The sequence below is a fragment of the Hyaena hyaena genome, unplaced genomic scaffold (genome assembly GCF_003009895.1).
Source record: "Hyaena hyaena isolate Hyena2069 unplaced genomic scaffold, ASM300989v1 scaffold_10, whole genome shotgun sequence".
NCBI classification, from domain to species: Eukaryota; Metazoa; Chordata; class Mammalia; order Carnivora; family Hyaenidae; genus Hyaena; species Hyaena hyaena.
In genome coordinates, this window is record NW_024080642.1 from 2,569,515 (window position 1) to 2,591,880 (window position 22,366).

At 38.3% G+C, this 22,366-nt stretch overlaps 1 protein-coding gene across 3 annotated transcripts in view; it reads right to left on the reverse strand.

Moving 5' to 3' along the window:
- Positions 1-22,366, reverse strand: part of NF1 (neurofibromin 1) — a 263,862-nt gene that overhangs the window by 120,530 nt on the left and 120,966 nt on the right. For 2 of the 3 annotated variants that reach the window (XM_039252840.1, XM_039252820.1), the window contains exons 24-31: positions 22,237-22,320; positions 21,229-21,345; positions 20,450-20,631; positions 20,121-20,332; positions 16,821-16,982; positions 16,566-16,669; positions 12,604-12,739; positions 1,450-1,512 (exon numbers count right to left, since the gene is read on the reverse strand). In XM_039252840.1, the coding sequence (XP_039108771.1) occupies positions 1,450-1,512; positions 12,604-12,739; positions 16,566-16,669; positions 16,821-16,982; positions 20,121-20,332; positions 20,450-20,631; positions 21,229-21,345; positions 22,237-22,320 (1,060 nt within the window). The remainder of the gene's footprint in view (positions 1-1,449; positions 1,513-12,603; positions 12,740-16,565; positions 16,670-16,820; positions 16,983-20,120; positions 20,333-20,449; positions 20,632-21,228; positions 21,346-22,236; positions 22,321-22,366) is intronic. The other variant, XM_039252830.1, reaches the window with a different exon arrangement.

Consider the following 22,366-nt stretch of genomic DNA (forward strand, 5'->3'; position numbering starts at 1 on the left):
TCACCTGTGCTGAGAAATACATTCCAAAACTCAGTGTTACCCAGAAACTTAAAAAAAAAAATCTGAAAATAACACTAGTAGAAAATAACATTTCAAGGAACAATTTTAGATAAAATCTTAATAAATAAAGCAACGTTAGGAAGGCTAGAACACATGCTCTAGAGAAACACAGAAAGCCAGAATTTTAATTTATGTGATACACTACACAATGCCATTAGTAAAACACTGAGCGGGGGTTAGAAACAGTAAATTAATTTCAACAGTGATGGCGTATACATGTTAAACTCACATATGCTGAGAATTAGAAGCATTAGAAAGAAATGTTTTTATTAAGCAAGACAGCCATCCAATCCATTTGCTCACAGCTGACCCAACCCACTTAACATACTCAAAATCTCTAATGTACATGAGCATAGGTGTCTAAATTTTAATCTAGGTCTGAATTTAAAACAGAAACTTACTATTTGTAAAGCTTAGACAAGGAATGAAAGATGAAACCAAATGAATACTATATTCTAAATTTTACCTTCATATGTAATTGCCTACATGACTCCTAAACTACATTTTTTTGTTGTTTTTACATCTTTCTCTAAAATCATTTGCATTATACGAACAAAGATAATACTCAGCCTGGTAAGTCACAGTGACAGACACTGACAAATTTAAAATGAATGAATTTGGACCAAATTCCACTCATGGGAAGAAAATGAAATTATGACTACTCTAATTTTCTTCCTTTAAATTAGGACAAGTTCATAGAAACAGGCAGTATATTCTTAACCATGTTTGCAAAATGAGGTGCTTCTACACACATACAGACTCACTGAGTTTTCCTTTATTTCAAAAGGACTACACTCTCAGTCCCAACAGGCTAACAGGACTTTCTCTAAGGTAAAAGTTTCTCATTAGAATTTTTATAATGTAAGCACAAATATCTAAATTCTGGCTCAGCCTCTCTAGGTAAAAACGTAAGTAAAAAAGTGAAACTTTGCAACTTTCAGGTAAGATTTAGAAAGTGACACTTTCCCTCCATATATTTCTAACAATGAAGAAAAACTTTCACCTCTAGGAAAAGAAACCATTCACATTACCTGCAACAAGAAGCAAGAATGGAGAGAGTCAGCATTTCCTAAGGCCTTGAAATTAAGTTTCTTTTGCGTTCACTTATAATTTTTTAAATGACAATAATGAAATTAGGCCAGAGATATCCAATGCAACGAATGTCCCCAAAACGCCTTTGGGATAAATCAAACCAAAGGAACACAGAGAATGTTTCAATGTAACTTAATTCCAGGGTTAATTGAAATGAAAGCTATTTTGTGCCAGAATTAGTAGAATGATTTTACAGTGAAGGTCAAATAGGCTGAAGTGAAGATGTTCTTAACAAACAGCAAAAGATTTTTGTTTTGCTTGGAAAGAAACAGCTAGTAAAAAGTTCTCCGAACTTACGGATTTTTTGTTTTCCTTTTTTTCTTTTGCTGTAGCTTTATTCAGTAGGGAGTGGCAAGTTGCCTACAGGACAGAGATGAGCACAAACAAGTCACAGCACCAACTACATACAGCGACGGAAACAATGTTGGCTTGTACATAAAATTACGTGATCAAATGTAACACAAATGGAATCAACACAAAATTAGAGCTCAGCTGAATTTCGAGGGATGAATTTTAATTTTGGGACTTGAATTTTTATCACATCTTTAAGCCAAAGCACTAAATAAACAGCAAGAAATGTGGAGACAATCATGTCTACTATTTCTGGCTATCAATCACAGAAAAGCTCTCCCCAAGTAGATGTGAGGACATTTCATATTTACATTTCAGGTCATTCCTAGCTTTTGATAAATTTCGTATAAAATGTTCATTACAAGTAGATCATGCACTGAAAACACTTCTATGTGTCTACATAATTTTTTTCTTGAAAAATGCTTCTCTGTGTATCCTTCAATTGACTTAAAGCTCTTTTTTCAATAGCTGGCATTTAATTTAGACCTAAAGATTTAAAAAATAAACATTAAATGACTAAATATGAGGGGAAAATTCACTGTAGAGATTCTCAATTAAAAATCTGTCACTCTTAAAGTTTCACATAGTTTTCTGTTGGCAGGCTACTTCCTGAAAAAGTTCTAATCAGAGGAGGTTAAAAGCTCTGCAACATTTGGAAGAAGAATGTTATCAGCTCAACTAGAAAAAAGCATTAATATTAAAGTGAAGAAACTGCAGAGAAAATTATAGAATAAAACTTATAAGCTGCTTAAAACTTTTCACATATTTGACTATCAGAATGTATCAAAAAACAAAATACCAAAAAGGAAACAAAACAAATCAAAACCCACAGACATACTGGCTTCATCTCTTAGAGTTCCTTCTAAGCCAAAGAGGTCTTTTAAAATTAAGACTCCTGGTTAGAATAGGCGAGGCACGGCAATTTTTAAAAATATCTTTAAAACCACATGAGATCCACCATACATGGCATTTTTATTCTAGGAATTCAGTGCATTCAACACCATAACCTTAAAGTTAGTTTGACATTTGTTCAGCCATCCATCCATCCGTCCATCCATCCAAGTAGTTATTGTGCATCTAACATGCCAAATACCATTCCAGGCATCAGAAAACAGCAGTAAAACAAAATGACATAGTCCTTTTCTCACGGAGCTCTGGTTCAAACTTTAGAATATATACTAAGGTACTAGTAACCAAATAGATCACTAAAATGCATTTTTATGTAACTTTTTTCAATTATTGTATAATTATTATTTATAGCCTTTAAAAAGCTGGCGTAGGGGTGCCTGGGTAGCTCAGTTGAGTGTCCGACTTCGGCTCAGGTCATGATCTCGGGGTTCATGGGTTCGAACCCCACATTGGGCTCTCTGCTATTAGCACGGAGCCTGCTTTGGATCCTATGGCCCCTCTCTGCCCCTCCCCCCCTCGTACCCTTGTTCTCTCAAAAATAAATAAAAAACATTTAAAAAATTGGTGTAAACTACTTCAGAGAAGCAGATTTACTGGGAAAAGATGACATTTACTTAGAATATAATATTTAGCTTTCTCAAAATTCTCTCACTAAAACTTAAGAGACTATCCACACTGGGAATTATTTTCTCATTAAAGGTATCCCCTGCTTTTAAAAAGTTTGCTTTCACAAAAGACTTACATTAGTACCTATTTTTGCTAACTAAAAGTAATCCAAAGAGCATTTTTGTTTTTATGAGGAAAAAAGCAAAAAACGAGTATTACAATCAGCATTTGTTTTTCAGCGAGCCACTACAGACAAAGCTCACACCCCAAGCAGCGAGTTGGCCACCGCCAAGCTCCTTCCCCAGGAGCTATACTCCGCATCTCAGCATCAAGTCATCACAGCTTTGAACTTGTCTATGAGCATCTGTGCTTTATCTCAACTCATTTTGTGCATCCATTAGCAGAATGTGTCCTAAGGTATCAGAAAAGCCTGAGTTCACAAGGGTGTCACGCTTACCATAAAACTGGACGGAATTAAGCATTTCAATTGTGGTGAATGAAAAAGATACTGCATGTGCACTCGGCTTGCCTGCGTCCCCCATTCATACTATTAACTCATGGAGAGAGAGGCTTCTGAAAGTTGCTGAGGTTACCATTGGTTCTGCCAATAGCAAAGTGGTCTCTTTCAGCATCCAGTGCCAGATGCGATGGGAAGTCTACTGCTTGAGTGGACTGATGGGTGAACAAAGCAAAGGTTCCATTAGAGTATCTTACACTTGAGGAGAAATCAGTGTTTTAGTAAGCTGAAACAGAAAGTACTGGACAATGATGATCAAAGTGTTGCAAAAGCAGAATTTAAGGGTGGTCACTGGTGGTTAGATCGGTTTTGAGGCAAGGACGGCTTCATAGCTTAAAGATTACTGGAGAGAGTGTTTTGGCTGATACTGAAGCTGCTGAAAAGTTCCCAGAAGAACTGAAGAAAATAATTATAGCAGGTGGTTATTCATATAAGCAAGTGTTTAACTGCAATTTAGTACTGGAAAAAATTGCCAAGCAAGCCATTTATTTTGAGAAGAAAAGCAGGGCTAAAAGGTCACAAGGCATCAAAGGACACATTCACCTTAATGGCTCCTATTAACACCACTGGTAACGCTGTCCTTAGGCCTCTACTACTATGCCATTCAGACAATCCAAGGGCACTTAAAAGCACTGATAAGAGTACATTTCTTGTGTTTAAATCACATCCACATAGTTGAAATAGCCAAGTGAGTTTTTTCTGAGTTCACAAGTGGATACATTAGTCGTTTTGTTGACAATACTGTGGAGAAAACAATCTTGATAATCGGCGTCTTCTGACTGTTGAGAATCGTGCCGTCCACCTGGCATTACTGAGTGTGGCAATAACAGTGCAGTTGTGTTCTTCCTGTTGAATATGTTGTTGTTGATACAACCATGTGTCCTAGGCCTAACGGGCAGAATTAAAGTTTACTAGATGCAAAATGTGATGCATTTCATTGTAAGTGCCACCGACAAGAAACCAACTCCAAAGGATCCAGAAAGACTACCATTTAAAATTGGCCTTTGCCAACCTTGGAGATACTCGATAAGCTAATGGTCTGGGTGAGAAATGGTGCTTAGTAGACGGTCTCCTGAAGCAGTCAACAGTTTTAAAGGTTTCAAAAAAACAATAATAAATATGGCAATACTGGCTTTGGCTAAGGAGGATCAGTTGGAAACTGAAGATGATGTTGAAGGCTTTGGCATTCCACGACCAAGAACTGACAGATGAAGAGCTGACACAACTGCAAGAGAGAATGCCAACTGACCCGAACGCAGCAGTGCACAACCAGAAAGTGCAGTTATCCAGGAACTGAACACGAAGTCTTTGACTAAGATTTCTGCTACAATGGTCAGTGCTGCAGTGATAGCAGAAAAGTATGACTTTAATTTTGATAAAGGGCACGTAGGTTTAGGGCAGGTTTGCATGTTTTGAGTGCCTACAAGTTAGTGTAGCATAGAAAAATGCAAGAAGCTGAGCAGTTGAGCACACTGTTGTATTTCAAGCCTTCCACACCAGCCACATTAGTCATGGCAGACGATGGACCTCGACATTTGACATCGAGGCAGGCAGACATAGAAGAAGGCGTAGACGCTAGTGACCTGCTCGCGCTGATGGATTTAGACAATGATGAGATGTTAATAGATGCCCCTCTTCCTCTCTCCCCTGTACTCCATACTCCTGTACCACCCACGACCCCAACCTCCAGCACCCTAGCCTAACACACCACCATCACCACCTGTAAGCCCTCTGCTGTGCTGTCTTCCCAATTTTGGAACGTCAAAGTACACCGTACATACATTATTTGTACAGGCTGTGTGTTTATATTATTCTTGTTTTTACTATATATTAATGTTATTTTAGGTTCTTTGTGTTATTTGGTATGATGTGGTAGGCTATTTTTGGGGTCTGAGAATGTTAAAATATTGTCCATATGAGTTAATGGTAAGTGCTTAGGCTTACAAAAGGTTTCACAGGAACACTCGACTTTGGGAAAACCTGTATTCCAAAACTATTAGGAGGACAAGTGGAAATAAATACATGGAAAAATGTCTTAATTATAATCTAACACATGTTCACAATTGGCTATTCTTATATAATCCTTTTTAAAAAAAATTTTAATGTTTTTATTTATTTTTGAGAGAGAGAGAGAGACAGCATGAGCAGGGGAGGGTCAGAGAGAGGGAGACACAGAATCTGAACAGGCTCCAGGCTCTGAGCTGACTGTCAGCACAGAGCCCCATGCAGGGCTCGAACCCACAAACCGTGAGATCATGACCTGAGCCGAAGTCGGACGCTTAACCGACTGAGCCACCCAGGTGCCCTTATTCTTATATAATCTTAACCTAGTCCACTAAGTAAGGAGAGATACAAAATAAGAAACCTGGTTAAAGAAGGATTCAAAAAAGGCTTGACAGTCAAAAATATGAACTCAAGTAAAAAGAAGTAATGCTCAGAGTTTATTAGCTAGCAAGAGCCTCACTTAGCTTTCAAAATTTTCCAAGTAAGTCCCAAAGCAGGAGCCATGTTTACTAGAGGAAACAATCGACTACTATCCTTCCGAGCAGAACCCGAAAGTACAAAGGTACCATTATGTTACTGCCAAAGTCAAAAGGGCAAGAAAAAGCCCTTTTTGGGGGAGGAATAAGAGGAATAAGAATAAAAGAGCAAACTAAAGGGAAAACTACATTTTGCAGGAGACTCAATGAAATAACTTGAGATCAAAGCTTTTCTTTTAAGTAGTAAATGTAAAATTCTCTGTTACCAGTCACTTATTTAAAAAAATCTTATTTATAAATAACATACACACTTTTGCTCTAGAGCACTCTACATTCCAACAAGCTTTAACGTTACTGAAATTTACTTCAACCAATGTGCTGACACAACATTTAAATAGTATTTTTAAGGAGAAAAATTTATGTGACATCTTAAATACAATAATTCAGATCTGTTAAAATGCAGGATATTTAATTATGGTGTGCTTTTAAATAGCACAACACTTGGTATTTAATAAGGCAGAAATGACCACCTTGCTCTTTTTTCTGATTTGTTTTCACTATTTTCCTCTCTTCTTATGAAAGCTGGCAAGAATCTTGTCTACTTGGGTGGAACGGATGGGAGGATGTATTCCTTCAGTAAATATTTCCTAAGTAGGTACAGAGTGCCAAGGCCTGTTCCTTTTACCTTATCAGAATCATGACTCTGTCTCAGAATTATCAGTATGGCTCATGTACCAGTCTCTGATTGGACTCCCAAGTTTGCTGATGACACAAAAACTTTTTTTTTTCCTTTAAGGATGCCAACCACAATGAAGAATTTCTACTACAATCTAGTAATGTCATGTCATCAGGTAGTGGGTAACCACTCACTTTCAACTTCAAGTCAAAGCCACTGCCACATCAGAAATCCATTTGCTCTCTGAAACCAGTTTACTACTACTAAGGTCAGCCAAGAAGTTGACACATACTATTTTCAATATATGCTCACCATTCCTTGTCTGCCTAGTTTAGTAAACAGAAGAATAAGTGAATTAGATTTAAAGAAAAACCTGAATAATGCCCAACTCAACATATTATTCACTGTATAAGGCCTTATAATATAACTGAACTACCCTCCAGTCTCAGATTTAAGTAGCTGAAAAAAATTATGTAGGGCTCTCCTAAGCCTCCTTGAGCTATTTTAAAAAGGTAGTAAGTAAGAGTAATGATAAATTAAGAAAGTTTAATGCGAGGTATACTTTATCATCTATGTATATGACGACAAGATCTTTTTGGGCTCTATTTCCACCCGTGTTGAGAAATAACTGACCTATGTCACTACAAGAAGTTTGAGGCTCATCACGTGATTTACATATATTGTAAAAATAATCACCACAATAGGTCCGGATAGCATCCATCTTTTCATATAGATATAATAAAAAAAAATGTGATGAGAACTCACTGGATGTACTCTCTTAACAACTTTCCTATCTGTCATAGAGCAGGGTGAGCTATAGTTATTGAGCTGTACATTAGAGCCTAGTACCTCCTGAGTACTGGACATTTGTACGTTTTGACCACTTTCCTCCAACTTCCTCTGCCTCCAACCTCCACCACAAGTCTGATCTCTTTTTCCATGAGTTTAGTTGTTTTTTTTTTTTTCTCAAGATTTCACATACAAGCAAGATCATACAGTATATTTGTCTGTCTCTGTCTCATTTTACTTAGCACAAAGCCTTCAAGAGCCATGTGTATTGTCACAAATGGTAAGATTTCCTCATTTTGTATGGCCGGATAATATTCCAGTTTGTTATGTATCCACAGTTCTTTTAAACCATTCATCTGTTGATAGATATTTGAGTTGTTTCCATGTCTTGGCTACTATAAATAATGCTATGAACATGGGGGTGCAGATACCTTTTCAAGTTAATGTTTTGTTTCCTTTGGGTATATTCCCAGAAGTAGAATTGCTGGGTGATGTGGCAGTTCTAATTTTTTGAGGGTTCTCCACCCTAGTTTCCATAGTAGCTATACAACTTACAAGTGCACCTACAGTGCACAGGGCTCCCTTTTTTCTCCATCTGCACCAGCATTTGTTATTCTAGTCTTTTTGATGATGGCCACTCTAACAGGTGTGGGGTGATACCTCATTTTGGTTTTTTAATTTGCATTTCACTAATGACTAGTGATGTTGAACACCCTTTCATACACTTTTTGGCCTTTTATGTAGCTTCTTTAGAGAAATGTCTATATATCTATTCAAAGATATCAACTACTCATTTTTAAGTTTGGTAGGTTTCTTTTTGCTATTGAAAATTGTGTAAATTCTTTATATATTTTTTTAATATTAACCCCTTATTAGATATATGGTTTGCAAGTATTTTTTCCCACTCCATAGGTCATCTTTTCTTTTGTGGCTGGTTTATTTTGCTTGTGCAGAAACTTTCTAGTTTGATGTAGTCCTATTTGTTTATTTTTGAGTTTGGTGTGCTTTAGGTGGCATACCCAAAAAATATTACCAAAACCCATGCCAAGAACCTTTATTCTTATGTTTTCTTCTAGTAGCTTCATGGTTTCAACTCTTACATTTAAATCTTTAATCCATTTCAAGTTAATGTGTGAGGGGTGTACGACAAGGTTCCAGTTTCATTCTTTAACGTGTGAATATTCGATTATCCCATCACCATTTATTGAAAACACTGTCTTTTCTTCACTGAGTATTCTTAGCTCCCCTATCATAATTAGTTGACTGTATATGTTTGGGTTTATTTCTGGGCTTGATTCTGTTCCACTGGTCAGTCTGTTTTTATGCAGTAGCTACTATTTTGATGATTATAGCTTTAAATTAGGAAATTTGGTGCCTCTGTTCTTTATTGCAGGGGGAGGGGTGTGTTTTGTGTTTCCATAGAAATTTTAAGAGCTTTTATCTTTCCTGTAAAAAATGCCACTGAAAACTTGATAGAGAGTGCACTGAATCTGTAGATGGGTTTTGGTACTATTCATATCTAAACTGTTAAGTCTTCCAGTCCATGAACACAAGGTACTTTCCCATTTGTCAGTGTCTTCAATTTTTTTCGTCAATGGTTTATAGTTCCCAGCATAGAGATCTTTCACATCCTTAGTTCAATTTATTCCCAAGTACTTTCTTATTTTGATGCATTGTAAGTGGGATCGATTTTTTCCATAAATTTCATTGTTACTGTATAGAAATGCCACTGATTTTTGTATGTTAATTACGTATACTGCAACTCTACTGAGTTCACCAGTATATTTTTTCGGTTGTCTTTGGGATTTCCTATATACAAAATGTCATCTGTAAGTAGAGGCAATTTTACTTCTTCCTTTCCAGTTCTAAGGCTTTTAATTTTTCTTGCCTGATTGCTCTAGTTAGCACTTCCAGTACTAGGCTGAATAGGAGTGACAAGAGTGGACACCCTTGTCTTGTTCCTCATCTTAGAAGAAATACTTTCGGGGCACCTGCGTGGCTCAGTCGGTTAAGCGTCCAACTTCGGCTCGGGTCATGATCTCACGGCTCATAGGTTCGAGCCCTGCATCAGGTTCTGTGCTGACAGCCAGCTCAGAGGCTGGAGCCTGCTTCGGATTCTGTATCTCCCTCTCTCTCTGACCCTCCCCTGCTCACGCTGCCTCTTTCTCTCTCTCTCTCAGAAATAAGTTTAAAAAAAAAAAGAAGAAGAAGAAGAAGAAATGCTTTCAACCTTCCACCACTGAATATGTCAGCTGTGTGGTTGTCATTTATGGTCTTTATTATGTTGACATACGTTCTTTCTATGCCTAACTCATTAAGAGTTTTTATTGTGAATGGATGTTACATTTTGTCAAACGCTTCTTCTGCATTTATTGAGATGATCATATGACTCTTTTCTTCCACTGTATTAATGTAATGCCTCACATTGATTGATTTGCATGTGCTGAACCAACCTTGCACCCAAGGACAAATCACACGTCATCATGGTGCCATCATTTTAATATGCTGCTGAACTGTTTGCTAGTAATTTACTGAGAATTTCTGCATCTATACTCATCAATGATATTGACATTTCTTTTCTAGCAGTGTCCTTTTCTGGTTTTGGTATCAGGGTAATGCCTCATAAAATGAGTCTGGAGTGCTCTTTCCTTTTCAATTTTTTGCTAAGAGTTTGAGAAGGACCGGTTGTTAACAGTTCTGTAAATGTTCAGTAAAATTCACCAGAGAAGCCAACTGGTCCTGGGCTTTTCTTTGTTGGGAGAATTTAGACATTAGTCTATTCAGAGTTTCTATTTCTTCCTAATTCAGTCTTGGTAAGCTGTATGTTTCTAAGACTTTTTCCATTTCTTCTAGGTTGTCAAGTTTGTTCACAGTAGCCTCTTATGATCCTTTGAATTTCTGTGGTATCAGTTGCGATGTCCCCTTTTTCACTTATAATTTTCCTGATGTGGCCCTTCCTCGCTTCTCCTTGCTGAGTCTAGCTAAAGGTTTGTCAATTTTGTTTATCTTTTCAAAGAATCAAGTCTTAGTATGGCTCACCTTTTCTGAGGTTTTTCCATATTTATTTTATGTCACTTATTTCTGCTGTAATCTTTATTTCCTTTCTTTTGCTAACTGGTAGCTCAATTTGTTCTTTTTCTAATTCCTTAAGACATAGAGTTAGGTTGCTTATTTGGGATCTTTCCTGCTTCTTAACATAGGCATTTATTGGTATGAAGTTCCCTTGTAGAACTGCTTTTGCTACATACCACATGTTCTGGTCTGTTGTGTTTCCATTTTCATTTATTTCAAGAACCTTTTTTATTTCTCCTTTAATTTTTTTTAACACTAGTTGTTCATGGTAGTGTTTAATTTCCATGGGTTCACTTATTTTCCAGTTTCCCTCATGTAACTGATTTCTAATTTCATGCCACTGTGGTCAGAGAAGATACCTGGTATGATTTGAATCTCCTTGAATCTATTAAGACCTGTTGTGTGGCCTAACATACGGTCTATCCTAGAACATGTTCCATGTGTGCTTTGGAAGAAAGTATGCAGCATGCTCCATATATGTCTGTTAGGTCCATTTGGTATTTAAGTGTTATTCAAATCTGCTGTTGCCTTATTCTGTCTGGATGACCTATTCATTGTTGAGAGTGGGGTATTAAAGTCCTCAACCATCACTTTAATATTATTTATTTCTTCGCATAGGTCTGTTAGTTTTTGCTTTATTTATTTAGGTGCTCCAATGCTGGGCACATAAATATTTCTAACTATTATATCTTCTTGATGTATAGACCCCTTTTTATCATTATATATTGACCTTCTTTGTTTCTTTTTACCATTTTTAGTTTAAAGTCTAATTGGTCTGAAATAAGTATAGCTACCCCTTTTTTTAAAAAATTTTTTATGTTTTGGATTACCATTTGCTTAAAATGACTTTTTCCAACCCTTCACTCTCAGTCTATGTGTGTCTTTAAGACTAACGTGAGTCTCTTATAGGCAACATATTGTAGGATCTTGTGGGGTTTTTTTTAAATCCATTCAGCCACTCTATGCCTTTCAATTGGGAAAAGGTAATCCACTTGTATTTAAAGTAATTACTGATAGGAAAGGACTACAGCCATTTTGTTAATTGTATTCTGACTGTAAAGTTTTTTTAGTGATACAGCAGAAACATCTTTATAAATAGCAATGGGGGAATAATTCACACACAGCAGCCTGAAACAGCTTTTTTAAAATGGTGATTTCACTCATCTTGCTAACGTCTCTAAGCAACTGAAGCCCTGCGCTAAAGAACAAATGGCTGGGGATGACTCTGCAAAGAAAAAGACATAAAGGCATGGGTTTTGGTAACTGTATAAATTCTTTTCCCTATACCCACCCCTGTCCCAAACTCCAAACCCACTAGTTTTTCTTCCAGAGTCACAGTTTGAACCAACTAATAGAGAATTGCACTAATTTCCCCTGGAATCATTAAATCGTCCCTGAAAGTGCATATGCAATTCAAAACCACAGTGGAAGTCATAAAAAGAACACACACCTAATTTCCTCAACAAGCAGGGGATGGCTGGGGACATCTGAACTCAGAGGCATTACTTGGGGTGTTAGTGCTCGAAAGTCTGATAATTTGATCTGAATGATGATGCAATATGTTTTAGAAGGAGCATTCTACATAAAATAAACAGATTAATTTGTCCTAGGAAAACCTGACACAAACATGTTCTATTTTAAGAAATCAAAAGCATAGATCAAGCATTTCAACAGTACGAAAACCAAGGAGTGGACCTGCCTCATGCGCAAACGACCCTATGAGTGATTTAGGCAAAAGATAATCCCCAAAATTCCATCATACATCTCACTTCAACCACATCTGTTATGTCCAACAGATTTCGTGCATTTTAAACTCGCTCCCAATGTGAGGAGAATTTATTATTTTTAGTACCCCCTTAAAATACTTCACACTGTCTCCTAAGTGATATTTAAGTTTTTTTCAAAGCCAATTCCAACAAGTCTTAATGCATTACTCATCCAAATTGACTCTGTATTTTCAACCACCCACTGTCAGCAGCTTCCTCCTTACTAAAGCATTCTTTTTATTTCAGCTTTGGATTAATAACGGTGCTCTCAAACCTTAGGCATACCTGGTATAAACAGTGGCATACACTTCGAAGCTGAGGGGGGAATTCTGAGGAGGAACTAATGATGGCATGGAAGAACTTTTCAGTCATCTGAAGAAGGTTCCGCTGGTTTTCCTCAAGGCTCTCTGACTGTTCTAACCTATAAAGAGAGAGAGATTCTTTAAAAGAGACTTTCAGCCAAAAGCATGGTTTGAACTTTGCTGGGATCTTGATTTGAATTAAAAAAAAAATCTGTAAAAAGATAATTATGAGAATTGTGATAAGAATTCTTATCCCCAGGGCACCTGGGTGACTCAGGTGGTTGAGCATCCGACTTCAGCTCAGGTCATGATCTTGCTGTCCATGAGTTTGAGCCCCACGTCGGGCTCTGTGCTGACAGCTCAGAGCCTGGAGCCTGCTTCAGATTCTGTGTCTCCCTCTCTCTCTTACCCTCCCTCACTCACACTCTGTCTCTCAAAATGAATAAACATTTTAAAAAATTTTAAAAAATTCGTATCCCCTTACATTCTCACAGATTTAGTATATACTCTGCTCAGTGCCATCCTCTCCATTCTGGTTATGTCTGCCTGCAGACAAGGTGGACTCTGGTTTGCTCTCCACTTCTGTGGTAAGAAGCTTCCCTGGGAGGCATGTCTGTAGGTATCCAGTTGTACAAGGGATGAGGCAGAAGAGTCTAATTCGAGCTGAAGTATCAGCAAACCTATTCACCCACAGGATCAAATGCCAAACACTCTAGGCATTTTTATCAGAAATAAAGGTGATGACCGATTCCTGAGTGCTTCCTTCCCAGCCCTTCTCCTTCCATTCTTCTGGTTTTAAAACTTGGGCAGGGAAGGGACATCTGGGTGGCTCAGTCAATTAAGTGTCCAACTTTAGCTCAGGTCATGATCTCATAGTTTGTGAGTTTGAGCCCTATGTCAGGTTTTGTGCTGACAGCTCAGAGCCGGGAGCCTGCTTCCAATTCTGTCTCTCTCTCTGTCTCTGTCTCTCTCTCTACCCTTCCCCTGCTCACATTCTGTCTCTGTCTCTCCCTCTCAAAAATGAAAAAACCTTGGGGCGCCTGGGTGGCTTAGTCGGTTAAGCGTCCGACTTTCGCTTAGGTCATGATCTCGCAGTTCGTGGGTTCGAGCCCCGCGTCGGGCTCTGTGCTGACTGCCAGCTCAGAGCCTGGAGCCTGTTTCAGTCTGTGACTCCCTCTCTATCTGACCCTCCCCTGCTCACGCTGTCTCTCTCTCCTAGAAATAAATAAAACATTAAAAAAAATTTATAAAAAAAAAAAAAAAAAAAAAAGAAAAAACCTTAAAAACTTGTTTAAAAATTGGCCAGGGAAGAGGGATATGATTTATCAGGCATCTCCAACCCCAACAAACCATGTGTCAAGCCACTTTAAAAAATATACAACATGTGCATATTGGAGCTAATGTACAGAGAACACATGAAAGAATGAAGGTGATAATGAGTTGTAGTTAGAAAACCTTGTACTTATCTTGTAGTCAAGAGAGTATAATTAATGTTCTAAGAAAGAAAGTAACAAAAAGATTTAGACTTCATAATAATTCCTATAGCAAATAACCTGAAAAATGAAAAAGACAATGTTGGGAAGTTACAGCAAAAGTCAATGGGATCACCATCTACAACTGTACCAAAAAGAACAAAATACCCAGGAAAATAGTTAACCAAAGTGATTAAAGACCTATACTCTGAAAATTATAAGACACTGATGAAAGATACTGAAGACAACACAAACCAAAGGAAAGATATGCCATGCTCATGGATTGGAAGAATTAACATTATTAAAATGTGTACCCAAAGCAATCTACAGATTCAGTGCAATAATACAATAGTGTTGTTCACTGAACTGGAACACATAACCCTAAAATCTATATGGAACCACAAAAGACTTCGGGGACAAAGCAATCTTGAGAAAGAAAAAGCTAGAGATATCACAATTTTAGATGTCAACATGTACTACAAAGCTATAGGAATCAAAATAGTATAGTACATGCACAAAAAGAGACACATAGATCATTGGCACAGAAAAATGAGCCCAGAAATAAACTCATGTCTATATTGCCAATTAATCTATGACAAAGTAGGCAAGAATAAAAAATGAGGAAAAGATGGTCTTTTCAATAAACAGTATTGAGAAACTGAACAACTAAGTGCAAAAGAATGAAACCGGCCCACTTTCTTATAGCATACGTAAAAACAAGCTCCAAATGGACTGAACACCTAATTGTGAGACCTGAAATCATAAAACTCCTATTAGAAAATATAGGTAGGAATCTCTTAGGCATCACCTATAACAACCTATTTATGAATACATCTCCTTAGGCAAAGGAAATGAAAGCAAAAATAAACAACACCAAAATAAAAAGCTTTTACACAGCAGGGAAACCATCAATAAAATGAAAGAGCAACGTACTACATGGGAGAAGATATCTGCAAATGATATATCTGATAAGGGGTTAATATCCAAAATATATAAGGAAATCACACAACTCAACACCCCAAAATCCCAAGCAATCTGATTCAAAAATGGGCAGAGGACCTGAAATGACATTTTCCCAAAGAAGACATAAAGGTGGCCAACAGACACATGAAAAACTGCTCATCACTCATCATCAGGGAAATGCAAATCAAAGCCACACTGAGGAATCACCACATACCAGTCAGAATCGCAAGTATCAAAACAACAGCAAAAACAAAAACAAAAAGCAGAAATAACAAGTATTGGTGAGGACATGGAGAAAAGGAAACCCTTGTGCACTGTCGGTAGCTGCAACTATCGGTGGAAAACTGTGTGGAGGTTCCTCAAAAAATTAAAAAAAGAAATACCCTATGTTCCAATAATTCCACTACTTGGTATTTACCCAAAGAAAATGAAAACGCTGAACTGAAAAGATACAGGCACCCTTATGTTTACTGCAGCATTATTTACAACAGCCAAGATAGGGAGGCAGCTCGGGTGTCTGTCAACAAATAAAGATGTGTCACACACACACACACGCACAGACATATTACTCTGCCATAAAAAATGAACAAACAAAAACTTTTTGCCATTTGCGACATGGATGGAACTAGACATTATGCTAAGTGAACTAAGTCAGACAAAGGCAAATACTATACGGTTTCACTTATACGTGGCATCTAAAAAACAAATCAAATGAATGAACAAACAAATAAACCAACCACACTCTTAAATACAGAGAACTGGTGGCTGCCAGAGGAGAGGCAGCTGAGGGGATGGGTGGTATAGGTGAAGGAGATTAAGAGGTAGAAACTTCCAGTTATAAAATAAATAAGTCGTGGAGACGAAAGTGACAAGTACAGCACGGGGATATGGTCCATCGTGTTGTAACAACGATGTACGGTAACAGACGGTGACCACACTTATCATAATGAGCACTGAATAATACACAGAACTGTCAAACCAAAATACTGTACACCCAAAACTGATACCACAGTGTATGTCAATTGTACTTCAATATTTTTTTAATTGGTCGGAAAAAAAAGTAAGATCGATATGGGATTGGCAAAATAGTGATCTAGCCAATCTATCAAATATTACGTGGCAGGTAAAAAGAATGAGATTAATCTTTCTATACTGACACAGAAAGCCTGAAGACAGAGCAAAGGTAAAAATATTAAGTTGCAAAACTATGTATGCGACATGTTTCCATTTATATTAAGCACTCACATTATCCCCCCAGTTTCTGCCACTTGATTTACGTACATGCAAAGGCACTGAAAAAAAGACAAAGAACAGGCTAAACTAGTAACAGTCTGTCTCTAGACATGGTAGCCAAAGATACCTGTACATCTTTTTAAGAAAAACGTATTTGTGTGTAGCTTTTATAATTAAAGACTAATTTCAAGAATCAGCGGGAGAGACTCCGAGGGCCTGGGCCCATGCGGGGGCAGGGAAAAGAGTGGAGAAAAGCTGAAGCGGGACGATGACAAACCTGGTGGGATCCACTTCAAAGCTAACGTGCTGCCACTCAGAGGATGTGATTACGATTCGTAATAACGGATCCAGGAGTTTCTGTAGGTAGGTAGCACCATATACCTAAAGAGATACACAAGTAGGAATTTAGGACGCCTTCTCCAAATATCTCGCATTAAAGACATTCTGTTCTGTACGTTCTGCACATAATCAATTTGCCATACCTTGGCACCAAAAAACAAAAAAGAAAAAAAAAAAAGAAATGGATATAAACCTTGAAACAGAAGGTCATGATTTTACTGGCTAAGCTGTTTCCCCGGAAAAGAGTCTGCATGGAGTCTGCCAATTCTACCTCCTTAGAAAACATGTTCCAGAGCAGTTGGTAGAGCAAATGGCGAGAATCAAACAGAGTGACTAGAACTCGAGCTAGTTCATCCTGAGAACAGAACAAAACTGAGTTAGCATGAATAATCCCACTTTGTCTTTAGCAAGAAACTGAAAGGTAAATCCAAAACTGTCAACCACCTGCTAAATCCAGTTAAATGAGGACTAATTAATTTCCCCCGGGATTTATCTGTGTCCACGTGTCTACACAGATGACTATGTCTTCATGTCTATAGCAGACGTGAATTTTTAAAAAAAAAAAGCAATTTGTTTATTTATTTATTTAAGCAACCTCTACATCTAGTGTGGGGCTCAAACTCACAACCCCAAGATTAAGAGACACACTCTTCCAACTGAGCCAACAAGGTGCCGCAGCAGCTGTTAATTCTAAGAATTAATGGATGAAAAGTGGATAGGCCTAGGTTTTACAAGAGACAGAAAAAAAAGCCAAGATTCAGTTCAGATTACATGAGAAAATCAAAGAGAGTAGAAATAGAACATGATGGCAAAGAGTTTAGTTTGATATGCCCACATCCTTTTTGTAGAAAGCCAGTGAGCAGGAATAAGACTTTGGCGAGCACAAGGGCTCGACTCTCTGCTCATACGGTCAGGGAGATTCAGTGTACACTAAACAGGGCTCAGCAGAGAAACAACAAACATGGAAAGACTATAGGATTTGCAGAAAGCCAGGAAAAAGATGTGGGCTGTGCATTCAGAGCCAAGAGATTAGCAAGATTTATGTACAAAGCGAAGGTGGGCAGCGAATTCCCACCTACTTCCTAAATGGTTACCCTCATAATTCCACAGAGTAGTTTTTGGTACACTCCAGGAAAATGATGTGATCGTAAAATCAGTTTACCCACACATGCTGTGAGGAGATTTACACAGACTGGGGGGCTGGGGGGGGCATAAAATGTGCCTCATCCTTCAAGCAGTGACAGCAAAGGCCAGGATCACGGCCCATAGTTCTTCTAATGCTCACCTGGTCAAATCTGGTACCCGAGTAAAGGAAAAAATTAGACAATCCTAACCAAAGAATCTAGAAGCCTAAAACAACCAGGATATTCTGCTCTACTCCCAATACTAGATATAAAAATTCTTCCCGCCATTTTAAGTTTTATTTTATTTATTTTGAGAGAGAAAGTGCACACACACAGGGGAGGGGCAGAGAGAGGGGGAGGGAGAGAATCCCAAGCGGGCCCTGCATTGTCAGCACAGAGCTTGACATGGGGCTCACTCCCCACAAACGGTGAGATCATGACCTGAGTTAAAATCAGGAGTTGGACACGTAACCAACTGAGCCTCCCAGGAGCCCCTCTCCTCCATTTTAAAGTCAAGTATCGTTATGGGAGACAATTCAGTCACAAAATATGTTTTTAGAGAACTGTGCTAATTTTTTTCCATTCTAATCCCTCCCCTGCAAAATTCTGAAAATGTTAAGCAAAAGAATTTAAAGTACACAAACGAGAATTACATCTTTTTTTTTTTTTTTTTTTTAAAAAAAGCTCTTAAGAGACAAATATCATATGTGTGCACGTATAGGAGGATTAGGAGGAACTTAACAGAGGACCAACCGGGAGAAGAAGGGGGGAAATGGTGGGGGAAAGGGAGAGAGGCAAACCATGAGAGACTCTTGAATGCTGACAAAAACTGAGGACTGATGGAAGAGGGGGGGAGGAGGGATGGGCATGGAGGAGGGCACCTGTGGGGATGAGCACTGGGTGTTATGTGGAAACTAATTTGACAATAAACTATTTGTAAAAAAAAAAAAAAAAAAAAAAAGAAAAATAAAAATTACTTTTGTTTAAAAAAATAAAAATAAAAATAAAAAGCTTTTAAGAAGCTGGCCATATAAAAGATCAGGGAAGATGCATCCCAGGTGGCGGTGGCGGCGGCAGTGGCAGCAGGGTGCTCCCGAAGGCGGAAATAAGCCTGACATCTTTAAGTCTGGTGAACAGGAAGGAAAGTGGCAGGAGATGATGTTAGAGTGGAGGCAGAGCCTTGTCAGCCAGAGCAAGGAGTTTAAAACTTCACTGAAGCATGAGAAACAAGATCCTACAGCTTTTGTAAGCAGAAAAAAACCTACAGGCAATGACAGATGACCTGATTTGTTATAATTTGCTAAACTGAAATCATTTTTGATACAATATAAACTGAATAGCTTTTTAGCATGGTAAAGGACAACCCTTCTCAAATGTTTAGCATATTTTGTTAAAAATAGTATGGTTTTAAGAAAAATTTTTTATTAACAGAGGCCTGGGGACACCTGGGTGGCTCAGTCAGTTCAGTAACTCTTGATTTCAGCTCAGCTCATGATCCCAGACTTGTGGGATCGAGCCCCACACTGGGCTCCATGCTGAGGACAGCACCTGCTTAAGATTCTCCCTCTCCATCTGCCCCTCCTTGGCTTATGCATCTGTGCTCTCTCTCTCTCTCTCTCTCTCTCAAATACATACATACATAGATAGATAAATAAGAGACCAAATAGCCAATATGCCTCCAGTGTTTAAAACAAGCAACAATTTCTAATGCATATGTAGGGCTTACATTTTTTTAGAAAATCATATAGGGCAGTATAGAAGAGTTGTGAACTAGACACACAGGCCTTTAATTCTAGCTTTAGCATTAATGACAACTAAATAGGAGATATAATCCTAATCAACTCATTTAATACATGAAAACGCCAGACCAGGTCAGTGGTTTTAATTTTCTTTTGATCAGTGTTTAAATGGAACTTTTCAATGGGACAGGGAAGGGATTTAAGTATATAAGGAATAAGATCCTCATACTACAGAGGGCTAGAAGCCACAACTATTTTCCCATAGCTGGAAAAAACCACCCGAACAGTATCTGAAGTTTCTTCCAGCTCTAGAGTTTAGCAATTCATGCAATAAACACTTCTGGAATGAGGGGCACCCGGGTGGTTCAGTCGGTTCAGCATCCAACTGTTGATCTTGGCTCAGGTCACTATCTCATGGTTTGTGAAATTGAGCCCTGCGTCAGGCTCTGCCCTAGCAGCAGAGCCTGCTTGGGATTCTCTGTCTCCCTCTCTCTCTCTCTGCCCCTCCACTGCTCATGCTCTCTCAAAACAAACAAACATAAGAAATAAATGAACAAACAAACAAGACGGGTCCTAGAACAAATGAATCTGGAAGTGGGCCCTGGTTCTGCACCTCCTCCAGGAGCTCACCCACTGAGAACACGGGACCACGCTGGCCAGAGCCATGGCTATCGGCAGCTCCCCCTGGTCCCCCATCATCGTCACCAGCTCTACCAGCCTCTCAAACCGGTCGGCCAGCACCGTTTCTGCAAGTGTGTCAAATTCTGTGCCCTGCTGGAGGATTTTGGTCAGAACTTCCATAAATGTGGCTCTTGTCTGAAGATCTTTGTGATAACCTAAACCTGATGGGGACAGAGAGATGCAAATTTACTAACATGGACCGTTAACCATTTTGCTTGCCTTACAAACCAATTCTCTAGGCCGTCCCTTTCTCTATGAAGCTTTCATTTTTATCTCACCTATGGAGTGCATGAGGCCACTGTCCACATTCGCATTGAGTAGGTTGGACATTGCAAGTACGGTACAGTGCCTCAGTGATGCCAGCCTCCGAGACATGCCACGTTTCCTGCCGCCTGTTTGTGCATTTTCATCTTCAACTTCACTACAGTCGTTCAAAAGGTTCATAAACAACGTGAAATACCTGGGAAATAAGAAGACTGACTCTTACACAGCGAAGGCCACATCAACCAGAAAGCTAAGCTGATATTCTGCAATGATCACATGTGCATCACATGAGTGGTCTTGGGGATCTGTTTCTCTCAAGTCCCGGGATAATGAACCAACGTGGCTCATCACGAAGTGTGCTATGTGAATATGATTTTATCCTGACAAAACCAGTACGTATTTCGTAACACAGGCACCAAACAGACGCAATCTTTCCTGGTCGACGCAGGAAACGCTTTTAGTGTTTACCGTATAAAATTAGTAGTCCAAATAGTTCATACAATGCCGTTTTAAAATGGCTTAACGAGGTGATCTGGGTTTTACTGCCAATAATTCAATGACCAGATTATTTTCTTTAAAAACAGAAAACACCGTTGCTTTCCGAACCCAGTCCTATCCCAGGGAAGATTGCTTCATGCATGGGCTATATTCTAGAAGCAGCAGCCAATGGCCATAATACCCAAGCGATAAGGTCCGCTTCCCAAACACAATCATTTGCCACTTTGGTTAGATTTTGTTTTGTTGTATGTGGGGCTTTGTTTTTTGCTCTGCGTTTTTGGTGACTGAAATTTACTTAAGAAATAACTGTGATTTGGCTTCCATCAATTCCACGCCGTCTCCTTCCTCGGGCTGCAGCGGAAGGCCGGCCAGGAGTGACACGACTGCTTCCATACTCGCCTGGTCCAAGTCTCTGAAGAAAGAAAATTTAGGGATCATATAAGTTTTTCAGGTTCTTCCACTCGACATTCCTCGCAAATAAACACCTTCCTAACAGAACTTTAGGAAGTTAGGAACCACCAATTTCATTAAACTTAAATAACTGAGTTAACACGCACACCCAGAATGCAAAAGCATTTCAAGTGAGGGAGAAGGTGATGGTAACTTTCATAAAACCAAGCCTCACCCAAGGAATATATGTGAATGATTATTATGTACGTCAGTGCTCAATTATTTCCTGATGTGTGACAATCAATAAGTATTTACCATTTGAGCAAATACGGGAAATTACTTTTTAGAAAAGACTCAAGATAATTAAGTTCCTTAAGTACAACTTTTATCTAATTATAAAATAAATACAATCTACGGTTTTATATATTTTCTTTTCCAACAGCTACTGACTACCTTTCCTAAACAGACAACACTAAATTTCCAAACATCACTTTCTCACATTTGATTTTACTGAAAATCATTCAGTTAAAAATAAAAAGTAAATATTTAAATAATTCAAATGCAAAACACTGATATCCAAAAAACACATAAAATATATTTCTAATAGGGATGATGCAGTATCCACACCCTGAGTAAGTCTGCTAATACTTAATTAGAAATCATTCTCTCTCGACTCTTGAATGCTGACAAAAACTGAGGACTGATGGATGTGGGGGGGAGGGGGGGATGGGCATGAAGGAGGGCACTTTGGGGATGAGCACTGAGTGTTATGTAGAAACTAATTTGACAATAAACTATTTGTAAAAAAAATAATAATAATAAAAATTAAAAAAAATAAAAAAATAAAAATAAAAAAAAAAAAAGAAATCATTCTCTCTCTTTTATTTATTTATTTATTTATTTATTTATTTACCTTGTAAGACACTTTACATCATCATCTGCTGCCTGGTTTGATGTTCCCATGACCCAGTCTGTCAGGTATTCTACCATCTTATTCCTACAGAATGGCAGAGAAAAGGATAATAGCAAACAATTTTTTTTAA